At 46.2% G+C, this 20063-nt stretch overlaps 1 protein-coding gene across 2 annotated transcripts in view; it reads left to right on the plus strand.

Annotated features, from left to right (window-relative positions):
- acacb (acetyl-CoA carboxylase beta) overlaps nt 1-20063 on the plus strand; it is a 90479-nt gene that overhangs the window by 19629 nt on the left and 50787 nt on the right. For both annotated transcript variants that reach the window (XM_033043784.1, XM_033043786.1), the window contains exons 11-21: nt 2709-2870; nt 4454-4617; nt 5925-6075; nt 7801-7904; nt 10297-10378; nt 11644-11789; nt 13479-13629; nt 14685-14819; nt 15221-15367; nt 16316-16504; nt 18826-18926. In XM_033043784.1, the coding sequence (XP_032899675.1) occupies nt 2709-2870; nt 4454-4617; nt 5925-6075; nt 7801-7904; nt 10297-10378; nt 11644-11789; nt 13479-13629; nt 14685-14819; nt 15221-15367; nt 16316-16504; nt 18826-18926 (1532 nt within the window). The remainder of the gene's footprint in view (nt 1-2708; nt 2871-4453; nt 4618-5924; nt 6076-7800; nt 7905-10296; nt 10379-11643; nt 11790-13478; nt 13630-14684; nt 14820-15220; nt 15368-16315; nt 16505-18825; nt 18927-20063) is intronic.

Here is a 20063-nt window from a genome sequence, read left to right on the forward strand (position 1 = left end):
CTATACTAACCATACCTAGGTCCATATCCCTGCCCTCTCCCCGTAGCCCCTTATCCCCTTGGCAGCTAAAAAACCATCTATTTTAGACTTAAATATATTTAACGTTTCTGCTTCCACTGCTCCCTGGGGCAGTGAATTCCATAAATTAACCACCCTCTGGGTGGAGAAGTTCTTCCTCATCTCAGTTTTAAAAGAGCCCCCCCTTATTCTGCAACTATGTCCCCTAGTTCTAGTTTCCCCGATCATTGGGAACATCCTCGGTGCATCCACCCGATCAAGGCCCCTCACGATCTTATATGTTTCAATGAGATCGCCTCTCATTCTTCTAAACTCCAAAGAGTAGAGTTCCAGCCTACTTAACCTTTCCTCATATGTCAATCCCCTCATTGCAGGAATTAATCTTGTAAACCTTCGCTGCACTGCCTCCAGGGCTAGTACATCCTTTCTTAAGTATGGACCCCAGAACTGTACACAGTATTCCAAATGTGGTCTCACTAATACTGTGTACAGCTGCAGCAAGACCTCCGTGTTTTTATACTCAATCCCCCTAGCAATAAAGGCCAAAACTCCATTGGCCTTCCTGATTGCTTGCTGCACCTGCATACTAACTTTTAGTGATTCATGTACTACTACCCCTAGATCCCTTTGCGTTGCATTACAACGCAGCTCCTCCTCATTTAGAAAATAACTTGCCCTATCATTTTTTTTTTTTTAATTCTTGATTAGTGCGGGTGTCAGGGGTTATGGGGAGAAGGCAGGAGAATGAGGTTGAGAGGTAATGATTGATCAGCCATGACTGAATGGCGGAGTAGACTTGATGGGTCGAATGGCCTAATTCTGCTCCTTTCACTTATGAACTGATGTCAATTTCCAATTTACCTTCAAACCTGTACGTGGTTTGGAGTGTGGGGGTTTACCCGGAGAAAACCCATGCGGTCACGTTGAGACAGCGCCCGTGGTCAGGATCGAACCCGGGTCTCTGGCGCTGTCAGGCAGCAACCCTACCGCTGTGCCGCCGTGACGCCCAATATGTTCACGTAATTTATGTACAAATGGAAAGAAGATCAGTGCTAAGCAACACAATGCATAATTCATTTAGTGCTCAGTGTCAGGGAGGTCAGGTGTAGTGCAAAAAGTAACAGAAAAACCAACCACAGCCTGTTCTGCCTTCAGCAACTGTGCGGAACTGGCTTCTGCACCATAAAGATTGTAATTTATTCCTAGTGTGCACCATTGTGCTAGTGTACTGGAATCGCTGGGAGGGAATCTCTGGGCCGAATTGCTTGTTTCCGCACTGTATCTCTAAACTAAACTAAACATGGGGAAGGACAACGACCTACCCAGCCAATGCCTGCTATAATTTTATATGCTTCTATCAGGTCCCCCCATCCTCCCCTCAACCCTCCCACTCCCTCCCCCTCCCCCCTACTCCCTTACCCCCCACTCTCTCACCCCTCCCCCACTCTCTCACCCCTCCCCCAATCTCACAACCCCGCACTTCCTCACCCCTACCCCAATCACACACCCCTCCCCCACTCTCTCACCCCTCCCCCAATCTCACAACCCCCCACTTTCTCACCCCTCCCCCACTCTCTCACCACTCCACTCTCTCATAGAAACATAGAAACATAGAAAATGGGTGCAGGAGTATGCCATTCGGTCCTTCGAGTCAGCACTGCTATTCAATATCATGGCTGATCATCCAAAATTAGTACCCCGTTCCTACTTTTTACCCATATCCCTTGATTCCTTTAGCCCTAAGCACTAAATCTAACTCTCTCTTGAAAACATCTAGTGAATTGGCCTCCACTGCCTTCTGTGGCAGAGAATTCCACAGATTCACAACTCTCTGGGTGAAAACGTTTTTCCTCATCTCAGTCCTAAATGCTTACCTCTTATTCTTAAACTGTGACCCCTGGTTCGAGACTCATCCGTTCTGGTTAAGGCGCTGGGCACACGGCAGCCAGCCAACAGTCGCATGTCTTTTTCTTTTTTTTCACTTTTAATTACATTTAGGAATAGAATTAGGCCATTCGGCCCATCAAGTATACTCCGTCATTCAATCGTGGCTGATCCATCTTTCCCTCTCAATCCCATTCTCCTGCCTTCTGACCCCATAACCCCTGACACTCGTATTAATCAAGAATCTGTCAATCTCCACTTAAAAAAAATACCCAATGACTTGGTCTCCACTGCCGCAATGAATTCCACTATCTCTCCCTCCTAATCCCATTCTCCTGCCTCCTTCCCATAACCTCTGACACTTGTACTAATTAAGAATCTATCCATCCCTTCCTTAAAAATACCCACTGACTTTGCCTCCACAGCCATCTGTGGCAAAGAATTCCACAGATTCACCACCCTCTAAAGAAATTTCTCCTCATCTCCTTCCTAAAAGACGTCCTTTAATTCTGAGGCGATGACCTCTCGTCCTAGACTCTCCCACTAGTGGAAACATCCTCTCCACATCCACTCTATCCAATCCTTTCACTACTCTGTACATTTCTATGAGCTCCCCCCTCATTCTTCTAAACTCCAGCAAGTACAGGCCCAGTGCCGTCAAACGCTCATCATATGTTAACCTACTCATTCCTGGGATCATTCTTGTATGGCTGTATTTAGATGTGAAAAGTTAACAGAGGAATAATGGAAAATGCCTGTGATTTGTTGTGATGTCGAGTTGCTGATTCCTTTGTGTTGCTGTTGAGGTGGCGATGGGGATTCCCTTGCACCGGATGAAGGATATCCGAGTCCTGTACGGAGAAGCTCCTTGGGCTGACTCGCCGATTAACTTCGAGGAGCCCGTAAATATTCCCAGGCCCAGAGGACACGTTATTGCTGCCAGGATCACAAGTGAAAACCCCGATGAGGTGCAGTGAATGAATGAATGGATAAGTTTATTGGTCAAGTATGTTCACATACAAGGAATTTGCCTTGGTGCTCCGCTCGCAAGTAACAACACGGCATACAGTAAACAATTAAGAATAAAACATTAAAACATTAAGAATAAAACATTATAGTTTAATCATGTGAATGAAATAAAATACCAGAGCTAAAGGAGGCTACAGACTTCTGGTTATTGAGGAGAGCTACTGCTCGTGGGAAAAAAAGCTGTTTTTATGTCTGGTTTTGACAGTCCGGAGTCGCCTTCCAGAGGGAAGATTAAGGGCAAGATTTTAATCCCGGGTCTCTGGCGCTGTGAGGTAGCAGCTCTACCAGTTGCGCCACTGTGCTGCCCATGATGCAGCCCGTGATATCAACGGTTTTCACATTTTTGTGGCAATATTGTGGATTTGGGTGGTGAATCTGGAATTCTTTGCTGTGGAGGCCAAGTCAATGGATGTTTTTAAAGCAGAGATAGGTAGATTCTTGAGGTTATGGGGAGAAGGCAGGAGAATGGGGTTAGGAGAAGGAGAGATGGATCAGCCATGATTGAATGGCGGAGTATTGTCTGAATGGTGGCCGATTAGGAAAGGGGGAGATGCAACGAGACCTGTGTGTCATGGTACACCAGTCATTAAAAGTAGGCATGCAGGTGCAGCAGGCAGTGAAGAAGGCGAATGGTATGTTAGCATTCATAGCAAAAGGATTTGAGTATAGGAGCAGGGAGGTTCTACTGCAGTTGTACAGGGTCTTGGTGAGACCACACCTGGAGTATTGCGTACAGTTTTGGTCTCCTAATCTGAGGAAAGACATTCTTGCCATAGAGGGAGTTCAGAGAAGGTTCACCAGACTGATTCCTGGGATGTCAGGACTTTCATATGAAGAAAGACTGGATAGACTCGGTTTGTACTCGCTAGAATTTAGAAGATTGAGGGGGGATCTTATAGAAACTTACAAAATTCTTAAGGGGTTGGACAGGCTAGATGCAGGAAGATTGTTCCCGATGTTGGGGAAGTCCAGAACTAGGGGTCACAGTTTAAGGATAAGGGGGAAATCTTTTAGGACCGAGATGAGGAAAACATTTTTCACACAGAGTGGTGAATCTCTGGAATTCTCTGCCACAGAAGGTAGTTGAGGCCAGTTCGTTGGCTATATTTAAGAGGGAGTTAGATGTGGCCCTTGTGGCTAAAGGGATCAGGGGGTATGGAGAGAAGGCAGGTACAGGATACTGAGTTGGATGATCAGACATGATCATATTGAATGGCGGTGCAGGCTCGAAGGGCCGAATGGCCTACTCCTGCACCTATTTTCTATGTTTCTATGTTTTCTATGTAGACTTGATGGGCCAAATGGCCTAATTCTGCTCCTATCACTTAGGACCTTATGATTTACATCTGCCTCTTGAGTGCAGAATCTGGGATTTATGTACCGTAGACTGCTCTCATTAAAATTGGGTCAACAAGTAGAATGTTTTGATGATATTTTCACAATCCGCTTGACAGTGATAAATGGTTGTCTCCCAAAATAAACGCAGCTTGTAACTTTGTTTTTCTTCCACTCCTTCATCCAGGGATTTAAGCCTAGCTCGGGTACCGTCCAGGAATTGAACTTCCGAAGCAACAAAAATGTTTGGGGGTACTTCAGCGTGGCAGCAGCTGGTGGACTGCACGAGTTTGCCGATTCCCAGTTTGGCCACTGTTTCTCCTGGGGTGAAAACCGGGAGGAAGCTATCTCGTTAGTACCGTTCATCTCAACCTACTTCTGTTATCCACTTACACGGAGTGCATGAGTCTCCACCCAAAACGTCAGCCATTCTTTCTCTCCAGAGATGCTGCCTGTCCCGCTGAGTTACTCCAGCTTTTTGTGTTTCTCTTTGGTTTAAACCAGCATCTGCTGTTCCTTCCTACACTGCTTTCCATTCAAGCTGTGTATAGATTGCTGTTGAACATGTGTAGGAAGGAACTGCAGTTGTAGGTTTATAGACACAAAATGCTGGAGTAACTCAAAGGGTCAGGCAGCATCTCTGGAGAGAAGGAATGGGTGGCGTTTCGGGTTGGAACCCTGCCTCAGAGGATGGGTCGGAGGAATGCTGGATCGCTGGCCGGCATGGACCCAGTGGGCCGAAGGGCCTGTTTCCACGTTGTATCTCTAAACTAGACAGAAAAAAAAGATTAAATGCGCAGGAAGGAACTGCAGATGGTGGTTTAAACCGAAGATAGACACAAAAAGCTGGAGTAACTCAGCGGGTCAGGCAGGTTTACACCTAGGCCACAGCTAACAACGGCCTGTTTCCTATATCATCGTTACTTTTTTTGCATTTCTTTCCTTCATTTGCTCTATATCTCACTATATCACCATCTATACCTCTCGTTTCCCTCTCCCCTGACTCTCAGTCTGAAGAAGGGTCTCAACCAGAAACGCCACCCATTCCTTCTCTCCAGAGACACTGCCTGACCCGCTGAGTTACTTCAGCTTTTTGTGTCTATCTCCTTTAAAAAAAAAAGATTATTGCAGTTGTTTTAAATCAAAATCTTTTTTATTTAGTTTTCAGGACATAACAAAGTGCAAAGTTGTCTATTTGTTACAGACAGAGTGTACGAAAAGAATAAATAAAAAACAACTTATGCTAACATATAACAAGACAACAACAAGAAAAGAAAAATGAGATACCAAAAATAATCCCTCCCCAGTCACTGCCAATGAGCATATGCATATATCAGCCTGTCACAACAATAATCCACGATAAATGAATGGGTAGACTGTTAAGCTGTTAAACTGTGCTTGGTGATCAAGCATTTATAAAGTCTGGAATGCATTTAAAAAATGTCCCCACGCTTTCTGAAACCTTCCATTTGAATGTTGAAGTGAGTACCTGATTTTGTCGAGCTTTAGGCAGGACATAATATCTGTTAGCCATTGAGTATGAGTGGGCTGGGTAGAAATTGCAGTTGTTTTGGACATTCAGAAGAAATGTTTAAAAAAAAAGCTCCAAAGGAAATAGTGCGATTTGATGTGGTATTGACTGTTGGTCTCCATTTTAGGAATATGGTTTTGGCTCTTAAAGAGCTCTCCATCCGAGGGGACTTCAGAACCACGGTTGAGTATCTGATCAAGCTTCTGGAAACGGAGAGTTTTCAATGTAACACCATTGATACCAGCTGGCTGGATCACCTCATTGCTGACAAGGTTCAGGTAATGAGATAACGTTATTTGTCGATGTGAGCGAGAGGGTAACATCCGAGAAAGTTGAATAAGATTCCATCTCCGTCAGCTTTAATGTCCATCACTTTGGGCGTTAGGTGTAGGAAGGAGTTTAAGAAGGAACTGCAGATGCTGGAAAATCGAAGGTAGACAAAAGTGCTGGAGAAACTCAGTGGGTGCAGCAGCATCTATGGAGCGAAGGAAATAGGCAACGTTTCGGGCCGAAACCCTTCTTCAGACTAGGAAGGAGCTGCAGATGCTGGTTTACACCGAAGATAGACACAAAAAAAATGCCGGAGTAACTCAGCGGGACGGGCAGCATCTCGGGAGAGAAGGAATGGGTGACGTTTTATGTCGAGACCCTTTTTCAGGCTGAGAATCAGGGGAGAGGGAGACCAGAGATATGGACGGGTAAGGTGTGAAAATGACAGATCAAAGCAGATGATGAACAAGGAAATATAGAATGGTTCCTTGTCGGCTGAGGGGAAGGTGACAACGAGGCATACAATCAGAAAAATTAATCAGGAGGACAGTGAAACTAGTCAGAGAACTAGGGTGGGGGAGGGACAGTTGAAAGAAATGAGGTTTCTCTAGACATAAGCTTCCAATTGAAACATTTTGACTGATTTAGTGCCAGCTAATACGAGTATTTGAGTATGGTTGCCAACTTTCTCACTCCCAAAATAGGGACAAAAGGTCAAAATAAGGGGCAAATTCCCAACGGCAATTCGTTGACCGACTCGGCCGTGGCTGGGTGAATGATGAGTCGGCCCGGGTGCTGGACTGCACACAAAGCCCAGCCGGTGGGCCAGCTGAGGAGTTTTGGCCCGGGCGCCGGACTTTGCACGCGACGTCGCGCGGCCCGGGCCAAAACTCCTCAGCTGGCCCACCGGCTGGGCTTTGTGTTCTGCTGCACGCAAAGTCCGGCTCCCCATCCAACTCATGAACCGACGGGTGGTGGTGTCGGCGGTAAAGTCGAACGTGGGCTGGGCTGCCAACCGACGGGGCCACGGGCGAGGCGCTGCTGCTGCTGCACTCCATGGGCTGCACTACGTCGGGACAGGTGAGGCAGGGCCGGACACGGCGCTCTGACCCGACAGTCCCCTCAACCCGAGTAGCAGCAGTCAAATACGGGACAAGGGCGGTCCCGTACGGGACAAACCAATTTAGCCCAATATATACGGGATGTCCCGGCTAATATGGGACAGTTGGCAACCCTATATTTGAGGGAAATGGGAGCATCTTAAGGGAAAGCTGCTCTGAGGTTTCGGATAAGGTCATTTTTGGTCAGAAAGGAGATGATTCACTCTCAATATGATACACTTGATCTGCCTGTGTGTATGAGAAGTTTGTTTGGATGCCTCGAGTATGAAAATCAGCACTTTGTTTAGTTTATTGTCACGAGTACCGTCGTGCGGTGAAAAGCCTTTGTTGCGTGCTAACCTGTCAACGGAAAGACACTCCAGGATTACAATCGAGCCATTCACGGTGTACAGATTCACGGTAAAGGAATAACGTTTAGTGCAAGATAAAGCCAATAAAGTCCAATCAAAGATAGTCCGAGGGTCTCCAGTGAGGTAGATAGTAGTTCAGGACCGCTCTCTAGTTGTGGTGGGATGGTTCAGTTGCCTGACAACAGCTGGGAAGAAATTATGCATAATTTTATGCAATTAATGATTACCACAGAAATATAATTTTTTTTTCTTAACTTTCCAGGCAGAGAGGCCAGATACAGTACTTGGAGTAGTCTGCGGAGCTTTGCACATTGCAGACTCAGCTTTCCAAACAAGTATGACCAACTTTCTGCACTCTCTGGAAAGGTATGTTTTTGAGGTTGAATGTAGAGATTTTGTCAGGGAGGAGAGTGGTGAACCCTTTGTTAAATATAGAGCAGTAATGCAGCTAAAAACACAGCAAAACAGGATATTCATATCCTAGGGAGGACGTCTTCAAATGGAAATCTACTACAAGGGTCAGAAGATTCCCTTGATTCAGAAGGGTCAGAAGGAAATTGGAATAGAAACAAATTTGCTCAACAGAGTTGAACTTTGATATTTGTTTTAGCTTCAATTGACCATTGCTCAACTTACTAACAAATTGGTCTATTTCTGTGCTCTAAAAGTCGTGTTGCATCATTTATGCAGTGGGGGGGCCCAAATAACTTTTGTGTGCAGTTTGCGATCCTATTGCATAACGTATTGCAACATGCAGGGTATTTTGTGAAATGGTCTGATTTTTAACCTTTAGGTCAAGGAGGTAAACTTGGAAACATAGAAAATAGGTGCAGGAGTAGGCCATTCGGCCCTTTTGAGCCAGCACCGGCATTCATGGCTGAGCATCCCAAATCAGTACCCCGTTCCTGCTTTCCCCCCATACCGATGCTCCTGCCGATTTCACCATCGAGGAGCTGGCAGTCTCGGGTAGAGACCGATGTCGGGAAGCTCCAAAGTCGCAGGAGGTTCGTCCAGCCCCGACCCGGGGTCCGATTGCCCGATGCGAGGAGCTGAGATCCCCCCCGATGCGGGAGCTTGATCGCCCCGACACGGAGGGCCCGACCGCCGGCTACGGGAACCAAGATCATCCCATCAACGGAAGGCTCGAGGCCCCCGACCGCGGGAGAACAAAGAAGGGAAGAGATTGAACTTTTTTTTCGCCTTCCATCAGTGAGGAATGTGGAGGGGTCACTGTGGTGGATGTTCATGTTAAAACGCATTTTGTGTATTTTGTTCCTTGGTATGACTGTATGGCAAATCAAGTTCCTCGTATGTTGCAAAACATACTGGACTTTGTGCCTTCCCCCACAGTGGGAATCACTGTGGGGGGATGTTTTTATGTTTTGGTGTTGAATTTCTTCATGAATACTATGTTGTATTTTTATTAGTGTGCTGCAAGGACATCTGAATTTCCCCTGAATAAGGGGATTAATAAAGGATTGATTGATTGATTGATTGATTGATTGATTGATTGATTGATTGATTGATTGATTGATTGATTGATTGATTGATTGATTGATTGATTGATTGATTGATTGATTGATTGATTGATTGATTGATTGATTGATTGATTGATTGATTGATTGATTGATTGATTGATTGAATTGAATACCTTTATTGTCATTCAGACCTTACGGTCTGAACGAAATTTCGTGCCTGCAGTCATACATACAATAAAAAACAACAATAAACACAAATTAACATCCACCACAGTGTATCCTCCAAGCACCTCCTCACTGTGGTGGAGGCAAAAATCTTAGGGTTACTGTCTCTTCCCTCCTCTTCTCCCTCTGCGCTGAGGCGATTCCCCACCGGGCGATGGCACAAACAGTCCCGCGGCTCACCGAACCCCACAAACGGGCCGGTTCAAACACCGCGGCCCGGGGTGGTCTTGGCTAATAAAGTATGATTATGATGATGATCCGTTGATTCCGTTAGCCCTAAGAGCTATATCTAACTCTCTCTTGAATACAGCAATAGGTATGGGCGGCACGGTGGCACAGCGGTAAGGTTGCTGCCTGGCAAGGCCAGAGACCAAGGTTCGATCCTAACTAAGGTTGTTTGTCTGTACGGAGTTTGTACGTTCTCCCCGTGACCTGCTTATGTTTTCCCCAGGTGCTCCGGTTTCCTCGCCCACGTCTTTGAAGTGTGGGAGGAAACCGAAGATCTCGGAGAAAACCCACGCGGTCCCGGGGAGAACGTACAAACTCCGTACAGACAAGCGGCAGTAGTTAGGATCGAACCCGGGTCTCTGGCGCTGTGAGGCAGCGACTCTAGCGCTGCGCCACCTCTTTATTTCCATCGAGAGTCTCTGACCTTTTTTTTTTTTTTTTTTTTTTGTCAAAAATATTTTATTCAAATATTAAAATAATATTTACAATACAATAAAACAAAACACCACCATAATACAAGACAAAACAAATATGCTAACCAACTGCTAAACAACTATATTGCAATCCTTGTCCAGGATACATTCAACCCCCCTCGGTGCCCAGCGGTCGCGGAACTCCCTCAGGGTGCCCGTAGACAGGGCGTATTCCCTTTCCATCCACACCCGGGCACGGACGTATATCCCCGGAAAAGGGGCAGGCAGCCGGCTCGGGTTCTCTGACCTCCTTGGAAGGATGAGGCCAAAGCAATAGGGAATTCTAATAAAAGGAATGTTCTTTCCATTTGAAAAAGTCTATGATGTTTTTTTTTCTCTATCCCTCGTCCACAGAGGTCAGGTTCTTCCAGCGAGCAGTCTGCTCAACACGGTGGACATACAGCTCATTTATGAAGAAACAAAGTATTCCTTGCAGGTAGGGAAATTGGCAAAGATTTTCCTTTCTCATTTCATTTCTCTCCCATTACTGAATGTCTCTATATGTAGTTGCTTTCAGTTTCTTATTTAAAGAATAATTGTGCTTGGATTAATACGGTGGCGCAGCGGTAGACAACTATTTGGGGCGCAATGGTGGAGCTGCTGCCTTGCAGCGCCAGAGACCCGGGTTAGATCCTGACTGTGTGGAGTTTGTACATTCTCCCTGTGACCACGTGGGTTTTCTCCAGGTGCTCTGGTTTCTGCAACAACCAGGTTCAGGAATAGCTACTTCCCCACAGCCATCAGGCTTTTAAACTTGGCTCGGACAAAACTCTGAACATTAATAACCCATTATCTGTTATTTGCACTTGATCAGTTTATTTATTCATGTGTTTTGTAGTCAATGCCTACTATGTTCTGTTGTGCTGAAGCAAAGCAAGAATTCCATTGTCCGATCAGGGACACATGACAATAAACTCACTTGAACTTGAACTTCCTCCCACATTCCAAAGACGTACAGGTTTGCAGGCTATTTGGCCCTCTGGTAAATTGCCCCCTAGTGGGTAGAATACAAAACTGGGATAATGGTGGCGGTGTCTATATTGGTGTCTGAGATTATGGGGAGAAGGCAAGAGAATGTGGTTGAGAGAGGGAAAGATAGATCAGCCATGATTGAATGGCGGCGGAGACTCGATGGGCCGAATGGCCTAATTCTGCTCCTATAACATAAGCATAGAACTAGTGTATGGGTGATCATTGGTCGGCGCGGACCTGGTGGGCCAAAGATCCTGTTTCCACGCTGTATCTCTAAACTAAACTAAAACTAAATACATATTGCTCGATTCATTTTGTTTGCCTGTTCAGTTGTGGTCAGTCACGGTGGCGCAGTGGTAGAGTTGCTGCCTTAGAACGAATGCAGTGCCGGAGACCCGGGTTCGATCCCAACGACGGGTGCTCTCTGTACGGAGTTTGTACGTTCTCCCCGTGACCCGCGTGTGTTTTCTCCGAGATCTCCGGTTTCCTCCCACACTCTAAAGACGTACAGGTTTGTAGGTTAATTGGCTTGGTAAATGTAAAAGTTGTCCCTAGGGTAGTGTTAGTGTGCGGGGATCGCTGGTCGGTGCGGACTCGGTGGGCTGATGGGCCTGTTTCCGCGCTGTATCTCTAAACTAAACTAAAAGTTCAGTTGTAGTTTATTGTTACGTGCACCGAGGAACAGTGAAAAGCCTTTGTAGGTGAAATGTTTTTACTTCAATGCTACAGGTGGCCCGGCAGTCACTGACTCTCTATGTTGTTGTCATGAACGACTCCCACATTGAGATCGATGTTCACCGGTTAAGTGATGGAGGTCTCTTATTCTCCTGCGATGGCAACAGTCACACGACCTACATGAAAGACGAGATCGACAAGTAAGAGTTCTCCTCAGTAAAGTATTCTTGCAAAATTGTTACGTTCTGTATTCCATGGAGCGCAGGAGGATGAGGGGTGGTCTTATAGAGGTATACAAAATCATAAGAGGAATAGAACGGGTAGATGCACAGTTTTTTACCCAGAGCAGGGAAATCGAGGACCAGAGGACATAGGTTCAAGATGAAGAGGAAAAAGATTTAATAGGATTCTGAGGGGTTACTTTTTCACACAGTGGGTGGGTGTCTGGAACAAGCTGCCGGAGGAGGTAGTTGAGGCTGGGATTATCCCATCGTTTAAGAAATAGTTGGACAGGTACATGGATAGGACAGGTTAGGAGGGTTATGGACCAAGCGCAGGCAAGTGGAACTAGCAACAAGGTCTAGCTGGGACATTGTTGGCCGGTGTGGGCGAGTTGAGCCGAAGGGCCTGTTTCCACACTGTATCACTCTATGACCTGTCGACAGGTAGAAACTTTTTCCCCAGGGTGGAAATGCCCAATACGAGAGCGCACACGTATAAGGCAAGAGAGGGGAAAGTTTAATGGAGGTACCTGGGGCAGGTTGTTTACACAGAGAGTGGTGGGTGCCTGGAACTCCCTGCCAGGGGAGTGGTGGATGCAGGGCCATGAAAATATTTAGACAGGTAGTGTAGGCAGGAACTGTAGATGCTGGTTTACACCAAAGACAGACACAAAAAAGCTGGAGTAACTCAGCGGGTCAGGCAGCATCTCTGGAGAGAAGGAATGGGTGATGTTTTACGAGGACAGTTTAAGAATGCTGGAAAATCGAAGGTAGACGGTGCTGGCTCGAAGGGCCGAATGGCCTCATCCTGCACCTATTTTCTATGTGTTTCTACGTAGTCGAAAATGCTGGAGAAACTCAGCGGGTGAGGCAGCATCTATGGAGCGAAGGAAAAGGGTGACGTTTCGGATCTCTACACCTATTTCCTTCGCTCCAGAGATGCTGCCTCACCCGCTGAGTTTCTCCAGCATTTCTGTCTACTTTCACTGGGACAGGATAGGTTTATTTTATTTATTTTATTTATTTAACCTTTATTTAACCAGGAGAAGTCTCATTGAGATTAAAAATCTCTTTTACAAGAGAGTCCTGGCCAAGACAGGCAGCAGCACAGTTCCACAGTTACAGACAATAATTTAAAAAAAACAACAGAGAACATATAAATAGAGTCACAGTCAGAACATCATCAAACAAAGCATGTACAGACAGAAGAGCCCGCTTCAACATCATTAAGAAGGGATTTAAATCTGTTTATAGAAACCAGCTCCTTAAGTTTCAGTTCATTCTGCAGCTGGTTCCATGCGAAGGGAGCAGCATAACTAAATGCCCTTTTCCCCAGTTCAGTACGGACTTTAGGTACGGTTAGTAAGAACAAGTCCTCAGAGCGGAGCTGATAGTTTAGAGGGATATCGGTGAACACACCGGCAGGTGGGACTGGAATAGTTGGGGCATGTTGGTCAGCACGGGCAATTTAGGCCGAAGAGACTGTTTCCACGCTGTACGAGTCTATGACTTTAAGTGTGACGGGAATAGAGGAATATGGGTGATGTACAGGCAGGTGGGATCAGTTTATCTTAGCACAAACACTGTGGGCTGAAGGGCTGCACTGTTCTATGTTCCTGAGAGTTCTCATTCCCGTTGTCATTGGCAATTGCTTCCTTGTGCTGGCAGATATCGCATCACCATCGGCAACAAGACCTGTGTGTTTGAGAAGGAGAAGGATCCGACTGTGCTCCGTTCGCCCTCTGCTGGCAAACTTCTGCAGTACCTTGTTGAGGATGGGGGCCATGTCTTCACAGGGCACCATTATGCAGAGATTGAGGTGTGTTGATTTATTTTCTCTCCCAGTACCCGGGTTCGCTCCTGACCGCGGGTGCCTGTCTGTACGGAGTTTGCACGTTCTCCCCGTGACCTGCGTGGGTTTTCTCCGGGTACGCTCCGGTTTCCTCCCACACTCCAAAGACGTACAGGGGTTTGTAGGCTAATTGGCTTGGATCCTATAGCGGAGCAAAGATCCTATAGCGGAGCACGATAGACCACTCCTGCTAAATGCAACGGGCTGACGTGTAGTACGCAACGGAGCGGAACGTGGGCCTTTATTTCATCCATTTCCGTAACCGGACCCGACCCGGCTCGCTGTGTAATCAACGTTGCGGGGGAACAGTTTGTGTTAATAAATTAAAATTCTGAAAATGAGGAGAAGATTTTTACCGAAGAACTTTTATTTTTAGGAGGATGTTTCCGTAACCGGCTTCCGTCTCCGCGCTAGTATCTTTGCTCCGGGACCTTTGGTGCGGAGACGGAAGCCGGTTACAGAAATGGGGCCGAAAATTACCCGTGAATCTGCCCATGACCGTACTAGGTCTTTTTCATCGAGTGGACCATCTTGCTCACTATAGGATCTTTGGTAGCGATACGATAGAACTTTATTTATCCCAGGAGGGAAATTAATCTGCCAACAGTCATCTTCTTCTTGCCTTTGGCGTGCACAGCCTAAAGTTGTAGGTCAACTTGTTTTTAATGAATCTAATTGTTTGTGCACGTTGGGTTGATTGCATTAGTCGAAACAGGGTGGACCACGTGAAGGTTGCAATCTCCCACCCCACCAACAGTCATAATAACACAAAATATACAAGACACATGAAACATGACATTAAAGTGACGAATGGAAAGGATTGGGGGATGTGCAAAGATTGAGGAGGGGGGAGGGGGGAGGGGGTGCGGAGGGGAGTAATATCAGTCTACCCCACGACAGTTGTAAAGTTTGCTAGCCTCAGGGAAGTATAAATGTCATTTGTCCCTAGTGTGTGTGGGATGGTGTTAGTGCTGCATTGTTTGAAGTTCCTATAAACTCCGACCTGACTTGTTCCCACACAGGTGATGAAAATGGTCATGAGTTTGACTGTGGAGGAGTCAGGATGTGTACATTATGTGAAGAGACCAGGTGCCTGTCTGGAGCAGGGCTGCACGGTAGCTAAGATGGAATTAGATGACCCAACGAAACTTCACGCAGTGAGTTTTCTTCCGCCCATATATATTGCTGTACATGAACGTTCTTTATCTTGTTTCCGGTTCTTTTTGCTAGCTCTTGATGAAAAGACACAATTCACAAACCGTAAGAATAACCCGCACTTTTAGTTGGCGGAGATAGACACAAAATGCTGGAGTAACTCAGCGGGACAGGCAGCATCGCCGGAGAGAAGGAATGGGTCGAGACCCTTCTTCAGACTGATCGGTTTAAACCAGCATCTGCAATTCTTTCCTGTGCATGCTGCCTGTCCCACTGAGTTACTCCAGCATTTGATGTCTATCTTCGGTTTAAACCAGCATCTGTGGTTCCTTCCTGCACTTTTAGTCGCTGAAGTTGATTTAAAAAAAATATTAACACTGCTGTTCTGAATCTCTTTCTCCAGGTGCAGTTATACACAGGAGTGTTTGAACCACAGCAGTCGCTAACAATTGCTGGTGAGAAACTACATCAGGTCTTTCATACGATGCTGGAGAACCTGGTCAATGTCATGAACGGTTACTGCCTTCCCGACCCCTACTTCAGCAGTAAGGCAAGTAGTTGTCGGTTCACTGAATTCCCTACGAGTTGCCCAGTCGTCTAGTAGCGTTTTAAAACTCTTCACTCAAGCACAACGGTTACACGGCATCAGAGCACAGCATTGAATTATCTGCCGAGCTTAACTAAAAACTGTACCTGTCACAATGAACAAAACAAATAAACTACGGAACTGTGAATAAAGGACTGTAGACCGAACATGACTAGAGACAAGACACTGGACATTCACACAGAACATAGACAAAAAAGCTGGCATTGGACTTTGTCTATGGAACTGATGCGCTACAATGCTGAGAACTATATTCTGCACTCTGTATCTTCCCTTGGTCTGCAGAAGGATCTCGACCCGAAACATCATGTAATGTTCCCAATGTTGGGGCGAGTCCAGAACCAGGGGCCACAGTCTTAGAATAAAGGGGAGGTCATTTAAGACTGAGGTGAGAAAAAACATTTTCACCCAGAGAGTTGTGAATTTATGGAATTCCCTGCCACAGAGGGCAGTGGAGGCCAAGTCACTGGATGGATTTAAGAGAGAGTTAGATAGAGCTCTGGGGGCTAGTGGAATCAAGGGATATGGGGAGAAGGCAGGCGTGGATTATTGATAGGGGACGATCAGCCATGATCACAATGAATGGCGGGGCTGGCTCGAAGGGCCAAATGGCCTCCTCCTGCACCTATTTTCTATGTTTCTATGTCACCCATTCCTTCTCGTTGAGTTACTCCAGCATTTTGTGTCTATCTTCCCCTCTTCTCCATCTATTGTCCTTGAGTTGGATTTGATTGTATTTATATCTCGTCTTGTCTGATCTGATTAGATAGCATGCAAATCTTCTCATTGTACCTCGGTACATGAGACGACAACAAACCTAAATCTTAAACCTGTTTTCAGGAATGTTCCCGCTAACTTGTCCTTTACAATTCCTCTCCTTTACGTCCACCGTAGGTTAAAAAGTGGATCACAAAGCTGATGTCCACTCTCAGAGCCCCATCCTTGCCGCTTCTTGAGTTGCAAGACATCATGACGAGCGTGTCGGGGAGGATCCCAGCGAGTGTGGAGAAGGCCATTCGGAAAGTGATCGCTCAGTATGCGAGTAACATCACTTCCGTGCTCTGTCAGTTCCCAAGCCAACAGGTAAGGGGCTGAGAAAACTCTGAAGTATATCGGATTTCAGATGCCAAAGAAATAAACTATTATACTAACCACACTGTGCTGGAATAACTCAGTAAACATTACGGGCCAGAGTTTGGAGGTTATGACAAGCACTAGGTAAGTAAGTAAGTAAGTAATTTTATTGGCCATGTATTCACATACAAGGAATTTGCCTTGGTGCTCCGCCCACAAGTAACAACATGACGTACAGTGACAGTTACGAATGACTCAGAAAACACTAAACATTAATAATAATAAAACATTAATGATAAAACACCATTGATCAAGCATGTGAACCAACTAAATACCAGATCAAAGGGAGGCTACAGATTTTTGCCTGTTGAATAGAGCAACTACTCATGGATAAAAACTGTTTTTATGTCTGGCTGTGGCAGCTTTGACAGTCCGGAGTCGCCTTCCAGAGAGAAATGATTCAAAGATTCAAAGTGATTCAAAACTTCCTGCCTACTCCAGATGCTGGTTTAAACCGAAGATAGACACAAAATGCTGGGGTAACTCAGTGGGTCAGGCAGCATCTCAGGTTAGAAGGAATAGGTGACGTTTCGGGGTCACCCATTCCTTCTCTCCAGAAATGCCACCTGTCCCGCTGAGTTGCTCCAGCATTTTGTGTCTAATCTCATAGTTTAGTTCACTCCTCAACCACTACAAATCTAGAAACCAGCTCTGGTTCAAAATGAACAATGGAGACTTTCAGGAATTGCATCCGGGAATCTAGTGAAAACCAAATGAAAATTTAGGGTCTCGACCCAAAACGTCACCCATTCCTTCTCTCCAGAGTTGCTGCTTGCGTTACTCCAGCATTTTGTGTCTATCGGAAATGTCTTGGAACTGGATTGATGATTTTTATGTAGTTGGAGACATAATTGTGGATGGGATGGACTGGGGACATTTTGGGTCGGGACAAAATCGTGTGTGTATAAGCAAACAATTGTGTATAAAAACAAACCATACAAATAATAATAGTGCAAAAATACAAAACCGTTGCGCCCAAGCCTATGTAGTTCAGAGCTTATTTGAAGTTTGTAGTGTTTAATAGCCCGATGGCTGCAGGGAAGAAGCTGTTCCATTGATTGGTGATTGGATCAATTGAAAGACATCAGTGAACAATGTTGATTGTTCGTACACAAAATTGCTGGGGAAACTCAGCGGGTGCAGCAGCATCTATGGAGCGAAGGAAATAGGCGACGTTTCGGGCCGAAACCCTTCTTCAGACTGATGGGGGGTGGGGGGGGGGGAAAAAGAAGGAAAAGGGGAGGAGGAGGAGGAGCCCGAGGGCGGGCGGATGGGAGGGGGGGAGGAGACAGCTAGAGGGTTAAGGAAGGGGAGGAGACAGCAAGGGCTAGCCAAATTGGGAGAATTCTATGTTAATGCCATAAGGACGCAAGGTCCCCAGACGGAATATGAGGTGCTGTTCCTCCAATTTCCGCTGTTGCTCACTCTGGCAATGGAGGAGACCCAGGACAGAGAGGTCGGATTGGGAATGGGAGGGGGAGTTGAAGTGCTGAGCCACCGGGAGGTCAGGTAGGTTATTGCGGACTGAGCGGAGGTGTTCGGCGAAACGATCGCCCAACCTACGCTTGGTCTCGCCGATGTAAATCAGCTGACATCTAGAGCAGCGGATGCAGTAGATGAGGTTGGAGGAGATACAGGTGAACCTTTGTCGCACCTGGAACGACTGCTTGGGACCTTGAATGGAGTCGAGGGGGGAGGTGAAGGGACAGGTGTTGCATTTCTTGCGGTTGCAACGGAAAGTGCCCGGGGAGGGTGTGGTGCGGGAGGGAAGGGAAGAATTGACGAGGGAGTTGCGGAGGGAGCGGTCTTTGCGGAAGGCAGACATGGGGGGAGATGGGAAGATGTGGCGAGTGGTGGGGTCACGTTGGAGGTGGCGGAAATGGCGGAGGATTATGTGTTGTATTTGCCGGCTGGTGGGGGTGAAAGGTGAGGACCAGAGGGACTCTGCCCTTGTTGCGTGTGCGGGGATGGGGAGAGAGAGGGTTTCGGCCCGAAACGTCGCCTATTTCCTTCGCTCCATAGATGCTGCTGCACCCGCTGAGTTTCCCCAGCAATTTTGTGTACCTTCGATATTCCAGCATCTGCAGTTCCCTTTTGAACAATGTTGATTGTTCAGCAAGTTTATATCCTGGTGCAAATGCATAAATCGCTGGATGTTTCTTTGCACAACTTGCTTTGGTGTGATTCTCGATTTCTAGATGGAGAAAGCAATGCCATCTATAAACAGAAGATGATTCTTCATGCTCCATCAACAACTGTTTACCTTTCAGATTGCGGACATTCTGGATAACCATGCTGCCACACTTCAGCGGAAAGCAGACAGGGAAGTCTTCTTTATGAACACACAGAGCGTAGTCCAGTTGGTACAACGGTGAGTAGCTCATATGTGGTTAGTTTAGTTTATTGTCACGTGTACCGAGGTACAGTGAAAAGCTTTTGTTGCGTGCTGACCAGTCAGCAGAGAGACAATACACAATTACAATCGATCCATTTACAGTGTATGGATACATAGAAGCATAAAAACATAGAAAATAGGTGCAGGAGTAGGCCATTCGGCCCTTTGAGCCAGCACCGCCATTCAATATGGTCATGGCTGATCATCCAAAATCAGCACCCCGTTCCTGCTTTCACCCCATATCCCCTTGATTCCGTTTCCTACATGATAAGGGAATAACGTTCAGTGCCGGGTAAAGCCAGCAAAGTTCGATCAAGGTTAGTCCGAGGGTCATCAAAGAGGTAGATCGTGGTTCAGCACTGCTCTCTGGTTGAGGTAGGATGATTCAGTTGCCAACTTGGAGCAGAATTAGGCCATTCGGCCCCATCATGTCCACACCACCATTCAATCATGGCTGATCTATCTGTCCCTCTAATCCCCATTCTCCTGCCTTCTCTCCATAACCCCTGACACCCATATTAATCAAGAATCTATCTATCTCTGATTTTTAAAATATGCTGCCTTAAAAATCAAACCTGTATAAGAACATCGATCGGTGTAATTATTGTAAGGGACTCCTGCTGAGGTTTCATAACTCTAATAAACTTGTCATCATCTGAACCATTTAAATTAGCCACTTCTACTGTGGCATTACTTAGTTTAGAGATACATTAGTTAATGTTCACAAGTCAGAGGAACAGAATAAAGCCCCTGTCCCACGATGTGAGTTTACCCAAGAGCTCTCCCAAGTTAAAACTAAAAATCAAACTGATGGTACTTCATCACGAGTATTTTTTTACTCTTGGAACTTTTTCACACTGTTAAGTTTCCGCGTTTCCCGAGTACCTGCCGTTAGCATTCCGAGCCGCTACGAGACATCCACCAGCTCCAATGTATCCGCTACGTACATTCTATGTACTTACCACGAGTTTGATTTTTATTTAAAACTCGGGAGAGCTCTTGGGTGAACTCGCATCGTGGGACAGGGTCTTTGGCCCATTGTGTCATTCAATCGTGGCTGATTTATCTTTCCCTCTCAACACCCATTCTCCTGCCTTCTCCCCATAATGTGTC

Source organism: Amblyraja radiata, chromosome 25, assembly GCF_010909765.2.
Source record: "Amblyraja radiata isolate CabotCenter1 chromosome 25, sAmbRad1.1.pri, whole genome shotgun sequence".
In the NCBI taxonomy this organism is placed as follows: Eukaryota; Metazoa; Chordata; class Chondrichthyes; order Rajiformes; family Rajidae; genus Amblyraja; species Amblyraja radiata.